At 46.2% G+C, this 22,764-nt stretch overlaps 1 protein-coding gene across 3 annotated transcripts in view; it reads right to left on the bottom strand.

Annotated features, from left to right (window-relative positions):
* The window catches only part of TRRAP (transformation/transcription domain associated protein), a 1,102,174-nt gene that overhangs the window by 669,719 nt on the left and 409,691 nt on the right, over positions 1-22,764 (bottom strand). For all 3 annotated transcript variants that reach the window (XM_069209830.1, XM_069209829.1, XM_069209828.1), the window contains exon 30: positions 10,157-10,327. In XM_069209830.1, the coding sequence (XP_069065931.1) occupies positions 10,157-10,327 (171 nt within the window). The remainder of the gene's footprint in view (positions 1-10,156; positions 10,328-22,764) is intronic.

The raw sequence follows: 22,764 nt of genomic DNA, 5'->3' as shown, positions 1-22,764 counted from the left end.
GTGGGAGAGGGGGAAAGCGTATGCAAATATCCTTGACCAATTGATCCATAGAGCATTGCCCTTGGATAGGGGATGTGGGTGCCTGAATGCAAAGTTTTGGCATTTTGTGTTTTCGCTTGTTGTGAATAGGTCTATGTTTGGTGTTCCCCACTTTTGAAAGTACTTTTGAAGTACTTGAGGATGAATCTCCCATTTGTGTGTTTGTTGGTGATTTCTGCTGAGGATATCTGCCAACTGATCGTCTATCCCTGGAATGTATTGTGCTAACAGATGAATTTGGTTGTGGAGTGCCCATTTCCAAATTATCTGGGCTAGAAGGGAGAGTTTTAGGATGAATGTGTCCCTCCCTGTTTGTTCAGATAATACATGGTTGTCATGTTGTCTGTTTTGATAAGAACATTCTTCTGTGTGAGAAGAGGTTGAAAAGCTTTGAGTGCTAGAAAGACAGCTAATAATTCCAAGTGGTTTATGTGTAGCTGTTTGTGTTTGACATCCCATTGCCCTTGAATGTTGTGATTGTTTAGGTGAGCTCCCCAACCAATCATTGATGCATCTGTTGTAATTATGGTCTGAGGCACAGGGTCTTGAAATGGCCGCCCTTTGCTTAGATTTGTGGAATTTCACAACTGAAGGGACATGTATGTTTGTCGGTCTATCAACACTAGATCTTGAAGTTGACCGTGTGCCTGTGACCATTGTTGTGCAAGGCACTGTTGTAAGAGCCATATGTTTAGTCTTGAATGTGGAACAATTGCAATACATGATGCCATCATTCCTAAACTTTTCATGACAAATCTGACAGTGTATCATTGATTTGTTTGTATTTGTGTGATTATATTTTGCAAAGCTTGTATCCTTTGTTTATTTGGATATGGTAGAGCTTCCTGAGTATTTAGTATTGCACCCAAATACTGTTGTATTTGTGCTGGTTGAAGGTGTGATTTTTGGTAGTTTATTGAGAACCCTAGAGGGTGCAAGGTTTGTATTACATAATGCGTATGATTTTGGCATTGCGTAGGACTGTTTGATTTCATTAGCCAATCATCTACTTATGGAAAGACATGTATTGTCTTCTTAGGTAGGCTGCCACTACTGCTAAGCACTGTGTGAATACCCTTGGAGCTGTTGTTATTCCAAAGGGCAACACCTTGAACTGGTAGTGTTTTCCCTGAATAACAAACCTGAGATATTTTCTGTGTGCAGGATGGATGGGTATATGAAAATACGCATCTTTGAGGTCTAATGCTGTCATGAAATCTTGTTTTTGTAGTACTGGGATGTCATCCTGTAAAGTTACCATGGGAAAATGTTCTGACAGGATGAAAAGACTGAGGGCCCTGAGGTCTAATATTATGAGGGTGCCATCTTTTTTGGGAATTAGAAAATATAGTGAGTTAACTTCTGTCCCTATTTGAGATTGTGGCACCAATTCTATTGCTTGTTTGAGTAGAAGAGATTGGACCTCTTCTTAAAACAGAATGGTGTGTTCTGTGGATAGTTTGTGTGACCTAGGTGGGATATTTGGAGGAGTGTGTATCAATTCTAGGCAATAGCCATTGCGGATAATTGATAGCACCCAATTGTCTGTGGTAATATTTTGCCAATTTGTGTGGAACTGTTGTAGTTTTTCCCCCACAGGAGAGGTGTGGAGCAGAAGGGAATGAGAGAAGTCACTGCTTTGGGTGCTGTGGATGTTGCTTAGAGGCATGAAATTTTCCTCTATTTCTGGGGTACTGTCCTCTCTATATGTGCCCCTAAAACCACCCTGTTGGTATTGCGGTTGGTAGGTTGGCTTCGCCTGTGAGGTGGATGCCTCAGCGGTATGTGGTCTGAACCCACCTCGAAACTGAGGTTTTCGAAAGAACCCCCCGTATGGTGCATAGTAGAGTGCACCCATTGCTTTTGCTGTGTCAGAGTCCTTTCTCAATTTTTCTATGGCTGTATCTACTTCTGGCCCAAAGAGATTAATTTTTTTTATCAAAAGGCATATTTAATTCAGCCTGTATCTGCTGCATCTAGGGCAGGTCGTATTTGATTGTTAGTAATCTCTGCCCTTCCTCCGCTACTTGCTGTGTCCTTTTCTGGTGTTCTTTGGGGAGATGCTGGATTATGTCTTGCATCTCATGCCAATGGGCTCTGTCATAGCGAGCCAGTAGTGCTTGTGAGTTGGCTATTCTCCACTGATTTGCTGCCTGGGATGCAACTCTTTTCCCTGAAACATCAAATATCCTGCTCTCTTTATCAGGAGGGGGTGCATCTCCTGATGACTGACTATTTGCCTTCTTCCTGGCAGTGCTAACTACTACAGAATCAGAAGGTACCTGATGGGTGATTTAATCAGGGTCAGAGGGTGCAGGTTTATATTTTTTCTCTATTCTTGGTGTCATGATGCATGCTTTAACAGGTTCACTAAATATCTGATCCACATGTTTTACCATGCCTGGTAGCATGGGGAGGCATTGATATCTAGAATGTGTGGAGGATAGAGTGTTAAATAAGAAATCCTCTTCTAGGGGCTCTGTATTCATGGTGACACCATGATATGCTGGAGCCCTAGCTATAACTTGGTTATAGCCAGTACTATCCTCAGGTGATGATGGTTTAGAGGGATAGCTGTTTGCATCGTTACTTGGAATGGGATCAGGGTCATAAAGATCCCATGGATCCACATTGTCTTGTTGTGAATCATAAGAGTGAGTGGGAGACTGCACTCGTGTAGGGCTAGTAGGAGGAGAGGTAAGTAGGTTGGAAGAATGAGGAGGAGAATGAGGAGGAGAAGTTTGAGGAGGTGGTGGTTTCTCCTTGTGCTTTGGCACTTTTGGTGGAGGCTGTATAGTGTACAATTCCTCTTGATAAGCTAGCTTCCTTTTGGTTTTTAAAGGAGGTGCTGTAAGAATTCTCCCCGTTTCATTATGGATGTGGATCATGGATTGCCGTTCATCAATAACTTCTAGTATTGGCTGTACCTCAAACTCCTCTTCAGAGGTTTTTTGGCTTTTTTTTTTTTAAGTCTTTTTGAAAGTCCACGTTCCTCTGTATAAGTTGGCCTTTTCAGCTCCGAAGCATGCTTTTTCCGGATAGAAAAAGATGATGAGGAGGAAGGTTTCGGCTCCAAAACTGGTGTTCTAATTTTTGACTCCAAAAAATTGTGTCTAGTGGAGTCAGAAATGGAGCTTTTTCGTCTCCAAAGTTTTCGGAAGAGTGGCCCTTTTCGGTGCCGAACTGGTAAGTTGGTCACCACCAGTCTTTTTTCGGGCCGAGCCATGGCCTTCCGGCAGTGGCGTACCCAAGGCTTGTGCTTTTTCTTTTGTGAGAGTACAGAGACAGATGTACTCACATGCTGACCTGCTGTGACCGCTTTGTCTTCCTCTGATTCCTGCTTGGACTCGGAATCTCGAACTGAGGCTGCGGTTTGCCTCAGTACTTCTACGTCGAGATGTTTACCTCTTCTCTACACCGTTTCGAGTCTTCTTGCCCTTCTGTCTCGAAGAGTCTTTTTCGATCAGAAGGATCGACAGGCCTCACAATTTTCTTCCCGATGATCTGGGGAAAGGCAGAGGTTGCCAACAGATGCTGGTCTGTGTACGGGTACTTCGCGTGGCACTGAGGATAGAATCGGAATGGAGTCCGATCCATGAGGCTTCCACGCGGTTAGCCCGAATAGGCCTGAGTTTGGTGCGCGCCCTGAAGGGCGAACAAAGTTGTTTTCCCCATGGTACTGATGTGTCGATGGAAGGATATTAACCCGATCTATACAATACCTACTAAGAGAGTTTTACAGAGTTTTCCGAATCGAAATCTCGGAGCGAGAGGAAACACATCCGAACCCGACGGTGGAAAGAAAACCATCTAACAATGGAGTCGATGCCCATGTGCACTCGAACTGAAGAGGAGTCACTCAATCCCGTGACTCAAACACTTCTTCGAAGAAAAACAACTTGTAACACGCCGAGCCCAACACTAGACGGCAGGATAATGCATAGCATGTGTATCTGCAGCTACACATGCCATCCAACATTTATATATATTTATATTGTGTGTGTATATATATCTCCAAAGGGAGATGTGCCAATGCTAGTTTAGTAGTAGAGCTGTAATAAAGAATCATTTAAAAAAAAATTTTTTTAACACTTGTGTGGTTCTTTCTTGTGAGTGAGGTACTGTCTGACTACTGTGGTACTGCAAGTGCTTTACATTAATCCTGGATAAGCTTCAGTTGCTTGCCTCAGCTACCCCTAAAGAGCTTTTGCTATTTGGACACCTATTTACGATCACTAAGGGTTGCCTTGACTCAGTATAGGGTGCCACACCATAGGTGTACACCATAAACTGTGCCAGCCTTTTAGGCATGTACTCCCATACCAGCTTGCAAAGTAGTGTACTCACTGTACTTCCTCATTCACAAACAGGATGGCTCATTACAACCTTGACTCCACCTCTAGCCACTGAATCACTGCATCCAGTCTTAATATTTCAAAATGACAACATTGCAGCTGTAATCCCACTTCTCTGCATAGGCTACCTCCTATTCCTGGCAAGTGAGCAATGTATGAAGCTGGCTATCTATGTAGTGTACCAATGTAGGGGTACACCATGCAGACAGTCCAGATGACTCTTTTTGGCTTACAGAACTTAAGTTAATAATCCCAAAAGCTCTTTTTGAGGTAGTGTGGGTGAGTAGTTTAGGCTTATCAGAGGGTAGTGTTAAGCATTTGTTGATCAGAGTCAATAAATGAGATATACACTCGGGAAGAAACTCAAGACAAATTTAGAAGGAAAAAATAAATAAATGATTTTTATATTAATTTAGACACCAAGATCAGGTAAGTACTTTTCAAGCTAGCAATATTTAAAAAAGTAGAAAATACAGCTCGGGCTCAGATTTGAGGCATGAGCCTCGAATGTGGTAATGTTAGCCTAGGGGTGGAAAACATACACTGCACAGGGTCACTTGCAGTCTAACTACAGGACTGTTCTTCTGGACTTAAGTAGGGACCAAAGTCCTTAGAACCACCAGTAGTATTGGGTTACCTGCCCTGGTGTGTCCAGGTGCAGAGGTGCTGATCGCAAGGGTAGCCTCGATCGCAACAGCTGAAGTCAATAGGGAAGAGTACCTGTAGAAAAGAGGCTGCAAGTGGGGACTGTGGTACCAGTCCGGTAGAACCAAAGGGGGCTCGGCTCATGAGGGTCTCAGGACCACAGTGACACCGTTGATTCATTTGAACCCTGTCTGGAAAGCTCAGGTGCAGAGGTGTTTTGCCTAGCGGGCCGCTGGAGATGGGGAAAAACAAGACAGCAGGGCCATTCTCTGTGCTGACCTTGGTGATGCTGAAGCCCCTCATTGGTAGGTTGGTCTAGCGCATTGCTGGCGTCCAGGCTGTACACTAAACAAGCTTTGGTGCTTGCAGCTGGCGGGGCTATTCAAAGTATTAGTGTAGGGAGGCTCCGAGCAGGCTCAGCTTCACAAAGACAGGCTAGGTGAACTGGGCAGCACTCATGGACCCTTGGAATCCTCTTCCTGGTGAAGGTCTCCCTCAGTGGACCCGATGGTCAGCAAAACGGAGAACCAGACAGTCGCGGCTGGTGCATGGAAGTGGTTCCTCCACTCCAAGGGAGATGCTGACTGGTGGGTGAAGTGCTGGCAGTCCTTCAAGGCTCTGGGCGGATGAACACTGCAGGACGAGTCAGGTCTTTGCAATTGTAGGGATAGGAATAAATTTTCCCTAGTAACAATAACACTCACAATCAAAGAATTCCTTCACCAAAGAACTAGCTTCTGGTCCTTCTTTCAGGCAACAGATCAGAGATGTACCAATAAAAAAAAAAATGTTTTCTTTACATCTGAGGCTCAGGCACTCTAATAATGCCATGCTTCATAATCGTGTCCACCCCAGCCCCTGAAAGCCAAGGTGGGCTCAACATTCAGGGAGTATAGGAGGCTGGGTTAGTATATGGTGTACACCTATAGGTGAGGCTCCCTGCACTGAGCCCAGGCATCTCTTAGTGATAGTGTTAGTGGTCTTCCAATAACCAATGTTCTTGAAAGGGGTAGCTGTGGTGAGAAGCTAAGGCTTATCAGAGAGGGTCTAAAGCAATTGCAATAACCACAGAGTTACTCAGTGATTTATAGACAAGAAAGGACCAACACCAAGTGTTTGGAAAAATAAAAATATACTTCAAACACTAGTATGTACAGCATATAAACCAATGGACCCTACGGGTGGGGGAGTGGAGGAGAGGGGCAAACAATATACTAAACAAATAGGTAAGTTGAAGTGCAGCTAACCAAGACTGATACACGAGTACCCTAAGGACTGGGGGAGTACGAAAACACCAGAGGTAATTAGCAGGTATTCCCCAGGAGCCAGTGTTCAGAGGTGTTACCTAGTACGGTGTGTCTCTTAGGATAACATTGGTTAAGTTGTGGTTAGGAAAAGGTTGGAAAGGGACCCTTCCCAGAGGACTCATGAGGAAACCCGCTGGAACAAGGAAGGTTTAAGAGTGCCTCCACCTGTGAATACCCAGAGAAGTGGAGTACCTACATGAGGGAGCCTTGCTGCATAGGGATGAAATCAGGTCGCAACATCCCTTTGAAGTCAATGAGGACCTCGGCTGTCCAGATGTTGCAGTGACCCATGGACCAGGTCAGTGGAAGCCAGGCTTGGATTGCAGACAAAGAGCACCTGTGGAACAAGGGGACAAAATCCAGACCACCCGGAGATGCCCAGGGTCTGCAGAGGGCAATGCTCACCCTTCTTGTGGATGCAGTTCTGTGGTAATGGTCGTCGTGAAGATGCAGCTGCAGCCTCCAGGTGATGCATAGAGATCCAAGGAGTCGCCCCTGAGCTAGCCCACGACTGTTGTTGATTGCAGAGAGTTCAGTAGTCAGCAGAACCACCAACACACCTTGGCAAATGCAGAGAAGAGTTGTAGTGATGGGGACGAGCAAGGTCTGAGAGCCTCAAGCTTAAGTCAAGGCCAGTCCTCAGCAGAGAGGAGAGCAGCAGGAATCGTTGGAGACCCCAGGAGGACCTCTGGCAGCAGACACAGGAAGTTGCAAGGAGGCCACAGCAGCGCAAAGGAGATAGATGCCCACGGTGCAGGGTTTGAAGACAGGAGATTGGTCTTGGAGCTGAGTAATGCTTGAGGCTGAGGCTTCTTGGAGCATGGAGGTCTTCAAGCTGAAGTGCCAACAAGCCTTGGTGACAACAATAGATGCGTTGCACATGGGTTCTGTTCGGCAGGCGCCAACGGGGAACCTCAGTCTTCCCAGTTGCAAAGAAGACAGGCCAGACCTCTGAACCACCACCTGCATTAAAGAGCCTTCAGGAGTCCATGGGACTTCAGGATCCACAAGCCGGCTGTAGATATTGAGGTGCCTGCGGGTACAGGGGAGTGACTCCTTCACTCTTAGGGAGATTCCTTCTGGATGTCCTTAGTGCAGGCAGAGTCCTTGCGACTCTGGAGGATGCACCCTTTCACACAGACTGCAATGGCAGGCCTGTAGACACAGTTTGCAAAAGCCCCCATGGGTGGCATAATACAAGCTGCAGCCTATGGGGACCCCTGGCGTACCAATACCCTGGGTACCATATACTAGGGATTTACAGGGGGATACCACTATGCCAACTGTGGGGTGTAAGAAGTGCTTACCAGCCAAATTTAGGGGACAGAGCACTGACACTGGGGTCCTGGTTAGCAGGATCCCAGTGTACTACAGCCCAAACACATTGACACCAGGCAAAAGGTGGGGGCAACCATGTCAGAAAGATACGATTTTCCTACACGGTGCACTTAAATGTATCCTACAGGGGGTCTAAAGATTGAAAATAACTCACTTTTACTAAGGTATTGCTTTAATAGTAAAAGTGGGTATAGGTTAAAAGAAAAGGGATTTTCGCATAAGTGTCAACCATCAAAGGAATGTTTGGCAACATGTTGTTGGGCCTCAGACTTAAACATCAAGATGCTAAGCCAGGCATGGTGTTTAATCAAGATGCTAAGCCAGGCATGGTGTTTAATCAAGATGCTGAAGTTAATCCCCAGGAGATTGTGACCACTGCATCAAGGATGCAAAGGATGATTATGTTGGAAATGGTCTTGCCCTCTGACACTGACCCTCACCTTTTTTCTGAACTCTTCATGGAAATGTTTGACCATTTCCTCCATTTCTTCTCACTGGGCCCTACTGTGGCATGAGGGAAGTCCCACGGTGTTGGCTTTGCACCAGAGGGTAACCACCATTACAGTCACCTTCTGTATGGCTGCATCAAGCTGTTGCTTAGCTTATTAGGGAGCAGAGCGTCACCCTGTAGACAATGTGCACAATCAGTCAGACAAGACATGGTCCCCCAGACTCACACAGGGGACACTGTGGGGTGCTTTCTACTTCTTCTCTACCACTGATGTTATTACACTGGCCTCAACTGATTCCCTGAAACCATCTGGGATGGACTTGTGGGTGCACTTTAGCATTGGCAAAAATTTTCCTTTCCGCTCCAAATTTGGACAACAGAACAAGGAAATAGTCGTCCTCATGGACACTGCACATGTCCACCTTGCTGAAGGGGTCTGGTTGCTGGATGACCCAGTGGTAGGACGCATTATTAGAGGGAGATCCAGTGACCGGGTAATGGTTAAATCCAGGTTGACTGGGGGTCCAGGGGTGATGGGAGATTCAAAATCCTAACAGCCTCAAAGGTCTTTGGGGGTTGTGGCTCAAAAGGTCTGTCATAGGTCAAAGGGCCTGTCTGGTCATAGAAGGAGTGTGGCGATCCATCTGGTGACTGTGGTGGAGGGAGTCGTGGTATTAACAGTGGTGGAGAAGGCGGTGGTGGAGCCTTGTGGGGAAGGGGGCTTATGTCCTAGTTACTAAGCTCTTTGGTGATGGGAATATGTGGAAACTCTGATGCAAGATCTTCCTTGAATGCCAGTTTCCTCTTTGAAGGCAGAGTGTCTTGAGTTTCAACAGGGATGGCTTTGCCGAAATCTTACAAGTAAGGGGATGGGCAAAGAGAAGCTCCTGCCACTAGGCAAGCTCCTCCTTCAGTGATTGGATGATTGGCTGTTCGGAGTCTTTGGTTGCAGTTATTGAGGGAATTCTCGACTCTAATTATGGCCTTAGAGTTGAAAGTAGCCTAGACGCTGGCGTCGAAAGGGCTTTTGGTTTAGAGGGGAGTCAACACTTGTCAATGGTATTAGGTCTCGAAGGCCAACAGGCATAGACACCCATAGTAGGGTGTTTTTTTCAGATCCAAGGCCTTCATTTGGTGGCAACCAGAACCCAAAGGCTGTGGGGGGTTGTGGGAGGCTGTGGCAGTTGATGGGCAGGATGCCCAAAGGGACAGAGTCCTCAGCTTCCCCAGCACCAATGGGGTCCTGCTCGCCAAAGAGGTCAGGTGTGTTGGCGACAAACTGCAGGTGGATTTTTAGGTGAGTCCAACACATCTCCCTCTGGTATTGTAGAGTTTTCTTCAATCAGAAGATAAGGAAAGCTCCACATGAGGTGATGTCATGGTCAGAGCAAAACATGACGTTACAAACCTTGGTGACCCAGACGCAGGGACTACACAGCACATCGGGAGCACTACTGGAAGGGCATCTGATCCATTAACCTTCTGTGGCTCTGCATTCTCTGGAGTGGAAGCTCTTGATGTCAAGGGGCAGACAGCCAAGGGGACACAGAAAGGCCCTCTGTATCAGGGGCTGGTTTATAGTGTCATTCTGCAAATAGTTTCCTCAAGAGAAGAAATGAGGATGACAAAGGTTTTTTTCAGCGTACGGGTGTAGAATATTTATTGTGCGAGCCCAAAGAAATGTGAAAAATATTTAAAATTTTATTTCAAAGAGTAATAGCTTTCAAACATCTGAACACTAGATGGCCAGAGTTTGTAGATCATTTGTATCTACAGCAACACCTACTACAAACACCTACATATACACACACAGACATATAAATAAGATTAATTAAAAGCAGTTAATCGCTCATAGTGCCCTTTCACACTCACACACACAAACCTACACAGCACAGGAAACATTTCAGTAAAAATATTCTCACATCACACAATTTGTAGCTGGAATAAACGTTAAATACATTTTGTGTCATATGTTGAACCCGGCAATTAACTGCACATGCTCAAATGAACTTCGATCTTACCATCATCTGATCGCAGAATTTATCATTGAATGAGTTGGGAAACAGCCGGGTGACAGAAGTCAGACGGTTTACCACATTTAGTGTCAGGCTGCGATAATCTCCCAGCATCATCAGCAGTGGCCTCATGTGTGTGTGGATTTGATCAACTTCTATGGTAGCACCTTCTAAGAACTAAAAAAAGAAAAAGGGTCATTAATATTTTAACTATTACAGCTTCTAGATAATCAGGTGTTTTCGTTACTCAAAACAGCTCTATTTCTCACACGACTACATATGAGCAAGTTGCCTACCTTCGGAAACACTTTCTGGTGGATATTAAATATAACCACCAATTCCTAGCCTTAGAATATCACCCAGAAGCCGAACTGGATCCACAGAATTGTGCAGCAGTGCTCGAGTGCATAAGTATGTGGAGTTGTTCAGCTCTGGTATTGCTCCATACCACGACGTAAGTGAAGAAGCAAACCTGCATATACATCAGAGTGTGAACAAGTGTTGCGAACAGTGTGCTGAGAAATAACTTGGAATCTCATTAGATGTTTAAAAAAAAAATGCCATTCCACAGAACGGAGAGGTGGGAGTAAATTTGCTCCCGTGGGGGACTGATATTGGGTGGGGATGAGAGAAAAGGTAGTGTGAAACTTTTTGGAACACTTTGCAAGCCTCATATCTCAGACGTGATGGATAGCCAACCCAAGAGTAAGTGTTGGATCCTGACCACCCCCCAACAGCTGGTTTTGCATGCACCACTGAGGGCAAACTAAGGCAGTTTGTTGGCCACTACTGCAGAAGGAGGAGTTAGAGGACTGAAGCCCCTGCTGGCCTGTGCGCTGGCTGCCTTTTCTATGTCAGCTGACTCTAAAGGACTAGGATGTCTAGTGCAACAGTGGCTGGGAACGCGATATCTGCCTATATGCCAACCCTCAATACCAGCCCCTAAATTTACAGAAATGGTGTAGGAAATGTTTAGTAGGGGTTAAAAGCTCTAGGACTACTGGCACGATCTTGCTGGCCATGTCCCAAAGGGAATGGGTTCAGACTGGCAGAAGCAAACATACGTTTACCACAAGTACTCTTGACATCCGAAGATGGGAAGTGGACACCGCCAACACATTCAGAACACTCAAGAAGCTGAAGTAAGGTAGAAGTAAATGTAAATTGTTTGTGGCTTATCGTGCACCATAGATCAGAACAGCACAACTGGCATATTGAAATACACATCCGCAAAGTCAAAGGCTGCCATCCAGTCCCATGGTTTCAGAGTTGGCCAGATCCGAGCCAGATTAAGTATTTTGAACCTGTAATTCCTCAGAAAGTCGTTCAGTGGATAGATGTCCAAAACAGATGGTGTGTTAGCCATCCCCCTGAAGTAGCCTCAGAAATGGGAAAATTGGTTAGATGTTCCAAATGGTCAACAGAACATGCTGTAGAATGACTGTCCTTGAATTGTTTCAGCTTTGAATCAGCCTGCTAACCAAATACCCTGGTGACATTGAAGGGCAACTTCATTATGAACACTTGTACGCCCCTGGAAAACCTGGTTGTTCTCATCCAGGCATTCGTCAGAGCACAATACTGGTGCCATTGGTTCTGTAGAGGAAGTCTGCAGTGTCCAGTCCAGCCTTGAGCACACACTTGGCTGTATCATGACAATCCAGTATAGTGTGGGCTAGTGAGGCCCTGAGATTCTTCTCCAGGGTGGCCAGTAAGATGTTGCTGACAATATCCCATAATGTGTGGGCCTAACTCCCCAAGAAAGAACTGTGTTGATGGACCCAAATTCAAGACTAGCCAAAGGAAACATTTTCTTCCCGAAAAAAACAAGTAAGGAAAATGTCACTTACCCAGTGTACATCTGTTCGTGGCATTAGTCGCTGCAGATTCACATGTTGTGCATGGTCCGCCATCTGGTGTTGGGTCGGAGTGTTACAAGTTGTTTTTCTTCGAAGAAGTCTTTCGAGTCACGAGACCGAGGGACTCCTCCTCCTTTGCTTCCATTGCGCATGGGCGTCGACTCCATCTTCGATTGTTTTCCCCGCAGAGGGTGAGGTAGGAGTTGTGTGTGTTAGTAATAGTGCCCATGCAATGGAGTGAATAAGTATGTACCAATTAAGGTTTAAGTAATATATTTACAAATGTTGAAGATAACTTCCAAACGGCTACAGGCTCCCGGGGAGGCGGGTGGGCACATGTGAATCTGCAGCGACTAATGCCACGAACAGATGTAAACTGGGTAAGTGACATTTTCCGTTCGATGGCATGTGTAGCTGCAGATACACATTGTAAGGAAATGCCTCCTTGGCATGGTTGCCCCCTGACTTTTTGCCTTTGCTGATGCTATGTTTACAATTGAAAGTGTGCTGAGGCCTGCTAACCAGGCCCCAGCACCAGTGTTCTTTCCCTAACCTGTACTTTTGTATCCACAATTGGCAGACCCTGGCATCCAGATAAGTCCCTTGTAACTGGTACTTCTAGTACCAAGGGCCCTGATGCCAAGGAAGGTCTCTAAGGGCTGCAGCATGTCTTATGCCACCCTGGAGACCTCTCACTCAGCACAGACACCCTGCTTGCCAGCTTGTGTGTGCTAGTGAAGACAAAACGAGTAAGTCGACATGGCACTCCCCTCAGGGTGCCATGCCAGCCTCTCACTGCCTATGCAGTATAGGTAAGACACCCCTCTAGCAGGCCTTACAGCCCTAAGGCAGGGTGCACTATACCATAGGTGAGGGTACCAGTGCATGAGCATGGTACCCCTACAGTGTCTAAACAAAACCTTAGACATTGTAAGTGCAGGGTAGCCATAAGAGTATATGGTCTGGGAGTTTGTCAAACACGAACTCCACAGCACCATAATGGCTACACTGAAAACTGGGAAGTTTGGTATCAAACTTCTCAGCACAATAAATGCACACTGATGCCAGTGTACATTTTATTGTAAAATACACCCCAGAGGGCACCTTAGAGGTGCCCCCTGAAACTTAACCGACTATCTGTGTAGGCTGACTAGTTTTAGCAGCCTGCCACAAACCGAGACATGTTGCTGGCCCCATGGGGAGAGTGCCTTTGTCACTCTGAGGCCAGTAACAAAGCCTGCACTGGGTGGAGATGCTAACACCTCCCCCAGGCAGGAATTGTCACACCTGGCGGTGAGCCTCAAAGGCTCACCTCCTTTGTGCCAACCCAGCAGGACACTCCAGCTAGTGGAGTTGCCCGCCCCCTCCGGCCAGGCCCCACTTTTGGCGGCAAGGCCGGAGAAAATAATGAGAAAAACAAGGAGGAGTCACTGGCCAGTCAGGACAGCCCCTAAGGTGTCCTGAGCTGAAGTGACTCTAACTTTTAGAAATCCTCCATCTTGCAGATGGAGGATTCCCCCAATAGGGTTAGGATTGTGACCCCCTCCCCTTGGGAGGAGGCACAAAGAGGGTGTACCCACCCTCAGGGCTAGTAGCCATTGGCTACTAACCCCCCAGACCTAAACACGCCCTTAAATTTAGTATTTAAGGGCTACCCTGAACCCTAGAAAATTAGATTCCTGCAACTACAAGAAGAAGGACTGCCTAGCTGAAAACCCCTGCAGAGGAAGACCAGAAGACGACAACTGCCTTGGCTCCAGAAACTCACCGGCCTGTCTCCTGCCTTCCAAAGATCCTGCTCCAGCGACGCCTTCCAAAGGGACCAGCGACCTCGACATCCTCTGAGGACTGCCCCTGCTTCGAAAAGACAAGAAACTCCCGAGGACAGCGGACCTGCTCCAAGAAAAGCTGCAACTTTGTTTCCAGCAGCTTTAAAGAACCCTGCAAGCTCCCCGCAAGAAGCGTGAGACTTGCAACACTGCACCCGGCGACCCCGACTCGGCTGGTGGCGATCCAACACCTCAGGAGGGACCCCAGGACTACTCTGATACTGTGAGTACCAAAACCTGTCCCCCCCTGAGCCCACACAGCGCCGCCTGCAGAGGGAATCCCGAGGCTTCCCCTGACCGCGACTCTTTGAACCTAAAGTCCCGACGCCTGGGAGAGACCCTGCACCCGCAGCCCCCAGGACCTGAAGGACCGGACTTTCACTGGAGAAGTGACCCCCAGGAGTCCCTCTCCCTTACCCAAGTGGAGGTTTCCCCGAGGAATCCCCCCCTTGCCTGCCTGCAGCGCTGAAGAGATCCCGAGATCTCTCATAGACTAACATTGCGAACCCGACGCCTGTTCCTACACTGCACCCGGCCGCCCCCGCGCTGCTGAGGGTGAAATTTCTGTGTGGACTTGTGTCCCCCCCGGTGCCCTACAAAACCCCCCTGGTCTGCCCTCCGAAGACGCGGGTACTTACCTGCAAGCAGACCGGAACCGGGGCACCCCCTTCTCTCCATTCTAGCCTATGTGTTTTGGGCACCACTTTGAACTCTGCACCTGACCGGCCCTGAGCTGCTGGTGTGGTGACTTTGGGGTTGCTCTGAACCCCCAACGGTGGGCTACCTTGGACCAAGAACTAAGCCCTGTAAGTGTCTTACTTACCTGGTTAACCTAACAAATACTTACCTCCCCTAGGAACTGTGAAAATTGCACTGTTGTGCATAGACTAGTAAGCAGTTATCTCCCCAAAAGCGGTGGCTCCGCCTGTAGGAGTGGAAGTAGTCTGAAATAAAGTTCTTAGTACGGCTTGACCTACTGTGGCTTGTTGTGCGGATAGCACGTCTACACAGTAGTGCTTAGTAAATGTGTGAGGCGTAGACCATGTGGCTGCCTTACATATCTCGTGCATTGGAATATTCCCTAGGAAGGCCATGCTAGCGCCTTTCTTTCTGGTTGAGTGTGCCCTTGGTGTAATGGGCAGCTCCCTCTTTGCTTTAAGGTAGCAGATTTGGCTGCACTTAACTATCCATCTGGCTATACCCTGTTTAGATATTGGGTTTCCTGTATGAGGTTTTTGAAATGCAATAAACAGTTGTTTTGTTTTTCTGATTTCTTTTGTTCTGTCAATGTAGTACATTAGTGCTCTTCTGATGTCTAATGTATGTAGTTCCCTTTCAGCTACCGAGTCTGGCTGTGGGAAGAACACTGGTAGTTCTACCGTTTGATTTAAGTGGAACGGTGAAATAACCTTTGGTAGAAATTTAGGATTGGTTCTTAGGACTACCTTATTTTTGTGTATTTGGATAAAAGGTTCTTGTATTGTAAACGCCTGAATTTCACTTACTCTTCTTAGAGATGTGATGGCAATGAGAAATGCAACTTTCCAGGTTAAGAATTGTATTTCGCAAGAATGCATGGGTTCAAAAGGTGGACCCATGAGTCTTGTTAAGACGATGTTGAGGTTCCATGAAGGAACAGGTGGTGTCCTTGGTGGTATAATTCTTTTCAGGCCTTCCATAAACGCTTTAATGACAGGTATCCTAAATAGTGAAGTTGAATGGGTAATCTGCAGGTATGCAGATATTGCTGCGAGGTGTATCTTAATGGAAGAGAAGGCCAGATTTGATTTTTGTAAGTGCAGTAAGTAACCCACTACATCCTTTGGAGATGCGTGTAATGGTTGAACTTGATTATTATGGCAGTAGCAAACAAACCTTTTCCATTTGCTTGCATAGCAGTGTCTAGTGGATGGTCTTCTAGCTTGCTTTATGACTTCCATACATTCTTGTGTGAGGTTTAAATGTCCGAATTCTAGGATTTCAGGAGCCAGATTGCTAGATTCAGCGATGCTGGGTTTGGATGCCTGATCTGTTGTTTGTGTTGTGTTAACAGATCTGGCCTGTTGGGTAACTTGACGTGGGGTACTACTGACGGGTCTAGTAGTGTTGTGTACCAAGGTTGTCTTGCCCAGGTTGGTGCTATTAGTATGAGTTTGAGTTTGTTTTGACTCAATTTGTTTACTAGATATGGAAGGAGAGGGAGAGGGGGGAAAAGCGTACGCAAATATCCCTGACCAGTTCATCCATAGGGCATTGCCTTGAGACTGCCTGTGTGGGTACCTGGATGCGAAGTTTTGGCATTTTGCGTTCTCCTTTGTTGCAAATAAGTCTATTTGAGGTGTTCCCCAAATTTTGAAGTAAGTGTTTAGAATTTGGGGGTGAATCTCCCATTCGTGGACCTGTTGGTGATCTCGAGCGAGATTGTCTGCTAGTTGATTCTGGATCCCTGAAATAAACTGTGCTATTAGGCGAATGTGGTTGTGAATTGCCCATTGCCATATTCTTTGTGCCAGGAGGCACAGTTGTGTGGAGTGTGTTCCCCCGTGTTTGTTTAGATAATACATTGTTGTCATGTTGTCTGTTTTGACAAGAATGTATTTGTGGGTTATGATGGGTTGGAATGCTTTCAACGCTAGGAATACTGCTAACAATTCGAGGTGATTTATATGCAGCTTTGTTTGATGTACGTCCCATTGTCCTTGGATGCTGTCTTGATTGAGGTGTGCTCCCCACCCTGTCATGGAAGCATCTGTTATCACGTATTGTGGCACTGGGTCTTGGAAAGGCCGCCCTTTGTTTAAATTTATACTGTTCCACCATAGAAGCGAGATGTATGTTTAGCGGTCTATCAACTCCAGATCTAGAAGGTGACCCTGTGCCTGTGACCATTGTGATGCTAGGCACTGTTGTAAGGGCCTCATGTGCAGTCTTGCGTTTGGGACAATGGCTATGCCTGAGGACATCATGCCTAGGAGTTGTAATACCATCTTTGCCTGTATTTTTTGTGTTGGATACATGGCTTGTATAACCTTGAGAACATTTTTAACCCTTTGTGGACTTGGAGTGGCTATTCCCCTTGTTGTGTTGATTGTCGCTCCTAAGTATTGCTGTATTTTGCACGGCAGAATGTGTGATTTTGCGTAGTTGATGGAGAAACCGAGTTTGTAGAGGGTTTGTATGACATAATCTGTGTGGTGTGAACACTTTGTTAGTGAGTTGGTCTTGATTAGCCAATCGTCTAGATACGGGAATACGTGTATTTGCTGCCTTCTGATGTGTGCAGCTACTACTGCTAGGCATTTTGGAAATACTCTTGGTGCGGTCGTTATCCCGAACGGCAATACTTTGAATTGGTAATGTACTCCCTTGAATACGAACCTTAGGTATTTCCTGTGCAAGGGATGTATCGGTATGTGGAAATACGCGTCTTTGAGATCTAAGGTTGTCATGTAGACTTGTTGCTTTAGCAGTGGTAACACTTCTTGTAGCGTGACCATGTGAAAGTGTTCTGATTTGATGTAGGTGTTTAGTGTTCTGAGATCTAGGATTGGTCTCAGTGTTTTGTCCTTTTTTGGTATTAGAAAGTACAGTGAGTAAACTCCTGTGTTTTTTTGTGTACATGGTACCAATTCTATTGCGTTCTTTTGCAGTAATGCTTGAACTTCTATTTCTAGAAGGTGTAAATGCTGTTTTGATATATTCTGTGTTTTGGGGGGGATATTTGGAGGGATTTGGAGAAATTCTATGCAATAACCATGTTGGATAATGAAAATGTCACTTACCCAGTGTACATCTGTTCGTGGCATCAGTCGCAGTAGATTCGCATGTTCTGCAATAGCTCGCCATCTGGTGTTGGGCCGGAGTGTTACAAGTTGTTTTTCTTCGAAGAAGTCTTTCGAGTCACGGGACCGAGTGACTCCTCCTTTTGTCTCCATTGCGCATGGGCGTCGACTCCATCCTCGATTGTTTTTCCCCGCAGAGGGTGAGGTAGGAGTTGAATTGTAGTAATAGTGCCCATGCAATGGAGTGACTAAGTATGCACTTATTTAAGGTTGAGATGATACATATATAAATAATTGAAGGTAACTTCCAAACTGCTACAGGCTCCCGGGGAGGCGGGTGGGCACATGCGAATCTACTGCGACTGATGCCACGAACAGATGTACACTGGGTAAGTGACATTTTCAGTTCGATGGCATCTGTCGCTGTAGATACGCATGTTCTGCAATAGACTAGTAAGCAGTTATTTCCCCAAAAGCGGTGGATCAGCCTGTAGGAGTGGAAGTAGTCTGAAATAATGTCCTTAATACAGCTTGACCTACTGTGGCTTGTTGTGCGGATAACACGTCTACACAGTAGTGCTTGGTGAATGTGTGAGGCGTAGACCATGTGGCTGCCTTACATATTTCTTGCATTGGGATGTTTCCTAGAAAGGCCATGGTAGCACCTTTCTTTCTGGTTGAGTGTGCCCTTGGTGTAATGGGCAGCTGTCGTTTAGCTTTAAGGTAGCAGATTTGGATGCATTTAACTATCCATCTGGCTATACCTTGTTTTGAAATTGGGTTTCCTGCATGAGGTTTTTGAAATGCAATAAAGAGTTGTTTAGTCTTTCTGATGTTCTTTGTTCTGTCAATGTAATACATTAATGCTCTTTTGACATCTAATGTATGTAGTGCCCTTTCAGCTACGGTATCTGGCTGTGGAAAGAACACCGGAAGTTCCACTGTTTGATTTAGATGGAACGGTGAAATAACCTTTGGCAAAAATTTAGGATTGGTCCTTAGGACGACTTTATTTTTGTGTAGTTGTATAAAAGGTTCCTGTATAGTAAACGCCTGAATCTCGCTTACTCTTCTCAGGGAAGTAATGGCGATGAGAAATGCCACCTTCCAGGTTAGGAACTGTATGTCGCAGGAGTGCATGGGTTCAAAAGGTGGACCCATAAGTCTAGTTAGGACAACATTTAGGTTCCAGGAAGGAACAGGTAGTGTTCTTGGTGGTATAATTCTCCTAAGGCCCTCCATGAATGCTTTAATGACTGGTATTTTATATAGGGAAGTTGAATAGGTAGTCTGCAGGTATGCAGATATTGCTGCAAGGTGAATCTTAATGGAAGAGAAAGCTAGGTTAGATTTTTGTAAGTGAAGCAAGTAACCCACTACATGTTCTGGAGTTGTGTGTAATGGTTGTATTTGATTAATATGGCAGTAGCAAACAAACCTCTTCCATTTACTTGCATAGCAGTGCCTGGTGGATGGCCTTCTTGCTTGTTTTATGACTTCCATACATTCTTGGGTAAGTTGTAAGTGCCCGAATTCTAGGATTTCAGGAGCCAGATTGCTAGATTCAGCGATGCTGGATCTGGGTGTCTGATCTTTTGGTTGTGCTGTGTCAACAGATCTGGCCTGTTGGGCAATTTGATGCAGGGTACCACTGATAGGTCTAGCAGCGTTGTGTACCAGGGTTGCCTTGCCCAAGTTGGTGCTATCAATATGAGTTTGAGTTTGCTTTGACTGAGTTTGTTTACCAGGTAAGGAAGGAGAGGGAGAGGAGGAAAAGCGTAAGCAAATATCCCTGACCAGTTCATCCATAGGGCATTGCCTTGGGATTGTTTGTGTGGGTATCTGGATGCGAAGTTTTGGCATTTTGCGTTCTCCCTTGTCGCAAACAAGTCTATCTGAGGTGTTCCCCAGAGTTTGAAATAAGTGTTCAGTATTTGGGGGTGAATTTCCCATTCGTGGACCTGTTGGTGATCTCGAGAGAGATTGTCTGCGAGTTGATTTTGTATCCCTGGTATAAACTGTGCAATTAGGCGAATTTGGTTGTGAATTGCCCAATGCCAAATTTTTTGTGCTAACATGCTTAACTGCGTGGAGTGCGTCCCTCCCTGCTTGTTTAGATAATACATTGTTGTCATGTTGTCTGTTTTGACGAGAATGTATTTGTGAACTATTATTGGTTGGAAAGCTTTTAGTGCTTGAAAAACTGCAAGAAGTTCTAGGTGATTGATATGCAGTTTTGTTTGCTGTACGTTCCATTGTCCTTGTATGCTGTGTTGATCGAGGTGTGCTCCCCACCCTGTCATGGAAGCATCTGTTGTTATTACGTATTGTGGCACTGGGTCTTGGAAAGGCCGCCCCTTGTTTAAATTTATGTTGTTCCACCACAGAAGCGAGAGGTAAGTTTGGCGGTCTATTAACACCAGATCTAGAAGGTGACCCTGTGCTTGAGACCACTGTGATGCTAGGCATTGTTGTAAGGGCCTCATGTGCAGTCTTGCGTTTGGGACAATGGCTATGCATGATGACATCATGCCTAGGAGTTGTAATACCATCTTTGCTTGTATCTTTTGTGTCGGATACATGCGTTGTATGATGGTGTTGAAATTTTGAATTCTTTGTGGACTTGGAGTGGCTACTCCTTTTGATGTGTCTATTATGGCTCCCAGGTATTGTTGTACCTTGCGTGGCCGAATTTTGGATTTTGTGAAATTGACGGTGAACCCTAGTTTGAAGAGGGTTTGTATGATATGATTTGTGTGATTTGAGCACTCTATTAACGAATGGGCCTTGATTAGCCAGTCGTCTAGATATGGGAACACATGTATTTGCTGCCTTCTGATGTGTGCAGCGACTACCGCTAGACATTTGGTAAAGACTCTTGGTGCGGTTGTTAATCCGAAAGGCAGTACCTTGAATTGGTAATGTATTCCTTTGAATACAAACCTTAGGTATTTCCTGTGCGATGGGTGAATTGGTATATGGAAATAAGCATCCTTGAGGTCTAAAGTTGCCATGTAGTCGTGCAGCTTTAGCAATGGCAATACTTCTTGTAGTGTGACCATGTGGAAGTGGTCTGATTTGATGAAAGTGTTGACTACTCTGAGGTCTAGGATTGGTCTCAGTGTTTTGTCCTTCTTTGGTATCAGAAAGTACAGTGAGTAAACTCCTGTGTTTATTTGTGTGTTTGGCACTAATTCGATTGCATTCTTTTGCAATAGTGCCTGCACTTCTATCTCTAGGAGATTGGAATGGTGTGTTGTTAAATTTTGTGCTTTTGGTGGTATGTTTGGAGGGAACTGTAGAAATTCTATGCAGTAACCATGTTGGATAATTGCTAGAACCCAAGTGTCTGTAGTGATTTTCTCCCATGCTCTGTAATAATGACCTATTCGTCCCCCCACTGGTGTTGTGTGGAGGGGGTGAGTGACATGTGAGTCACTGTTTAGTAGTAGGGGTTTTGGGGCTTTGGAATCTTCCTCTATTTCTAGGGAATTGCCCTCCTCTATATTGTCCCCGAAAACCTCCTCTATACTGTCCTTGGTAACTGGACGGTGTGGCTTGTGAGGTGCTGGCTTGTGTGCTTTGACCCCGAAACCCCCCTCGAAAGGGCGTTTTACGGAATGAGCTGTAATTCCCTCTGCTCTGCGGGGAGTAGAGTGCGCCCATGGCTTTGGCAGTGTCCGTATCTTTTTTGAGTTTCTCAATCGCTGTGTCCACTTCTGGACCGAACAGTTCTTTTTCATTAAAAGGCATATTGAGAACTGCTTGTTGAATCTCTGGTTTAAATCCAGACGTTCGGAGCCATGCATGCCTTCTGATAGTTACAGATGTATTAATTGTTCGTGCAGCTGTATCTGCAGCGTCCATGGAGGAGCGGATCTGGTTGTTGGAGATGGCCTGTCCCTCCTCAACCACTTGTTTGGCCCTATTTTGGAAGTCTTTGGGCAGATGTTCAATGAGATGTTGCATCTCGTCCCAGTGGGCTCTGTCATAGCGCGCAAGTAGTGCCTGGGAGTTCGCGATGCGCCACTGGTTTGCAGCTTGTGCTGCGACTCTCTTACCAGCTGCATCAAACTTGCGGCTTTCTTTATCTGGGGGTGGTGCATCTCCAGATGTGTGAGAGTTGGCCCTTTTCCTAGCTGCTCCTACAACAACAGAGTCTGGTGGCAGCTGTGTTGTGATGAAAGCCGGGTCTGTAGGAGGCGGCTTATACTTTTTTTCCACCCTTGGTGTGATTGCCCTACTTTTGACCGGGTCCTTAAATATGTCTTTTGCGTGCCGGAGCATACCAGGGAGCATAGGCAGGCTTTGGTAGGAGCTGTGGGTGGAGGAGAGTGTGTTGAACAAGAAATCATCCTCGACCTGTTCTGAGTGGAGGCTTACGTTGTGAAATTGTGCTGCTCTAGCCACCACCTGAGAGTACGCGGTGCTGTCTTCTGGTGGAGATGGTTTTGTAGGGTATGCCTCTGGGCTGTTATCTGACACTGGGGCGTCGTATAGGTCCCATGCGTCCTGGTCTTGGTCACCCTGGCTCATGGTGGTGTGAGCTGGGGAGTGTGATGGCGTTTGTGCTGGTGAAACGTTAATCACGGGCGGAGGAGAGGGTGGTGGTGTAACTCTTTTCACCACTTTTGGTTGTGGTGCTTGTTCCGTCTGGAACTCCAACCTTCTCTTTCTCCTAATGGGGGGAAGGGTGCTTATTTTTCCTGTCCCCTGCTGAATGAAGATACGCTTTTGCGTATGGTCCGCATCAGTTGCTTGTAGCTCTTCCTCAAACCTATGCTTCTGCATTTGGGAGGTTAGCGAGTGCTCTTCTGTATAAGAGCCTGAAGCTGGGTCGCTTGCAGTTTGTTTCGGCGTCGAAACTTTGTCTGCGTGTTTTTTCGGCTCCGAGGTGACTTTTTTTCCTTTTCGGGGCCGAAACCTCTCGGCGTCGATCTGTTTCGGTGCCGCTGTCTCGGCGTCGAGCCGTGTCCACACCGGCATCTCGGTGTCGAGGCTTGTCTCCAGCACTTTCTCGGTCCCGAGAAGGCTGCGTGCCGGTGTCTCGACCGGAGTCGGACGATCTCGGCACTGTTTGGGCCTTTTTCGGTGCCGACGGTCGGTCACCGATTTTATGGGTTGAGCCATGGCCTGGTGGCAGT

The sequence above is a fragment of the Pleurodeles waltl genome, chromosome 10 (assembly GCF_031143425.1).
Source record: "Pleurodeles waltl isolate 20211129_DDA chromosome 10, aPleWal1.hap1.20221129, whole genome shotgun sequence".
NCBI lineage: Eukaryota > Metazoa > Chordata > Amphibia > Caudata > Salamandridae > Pleurodeles > Pleurodeles waltl.
This window is presented reverse-complemented; position numbering and strand designations above follow the sequence as displayed.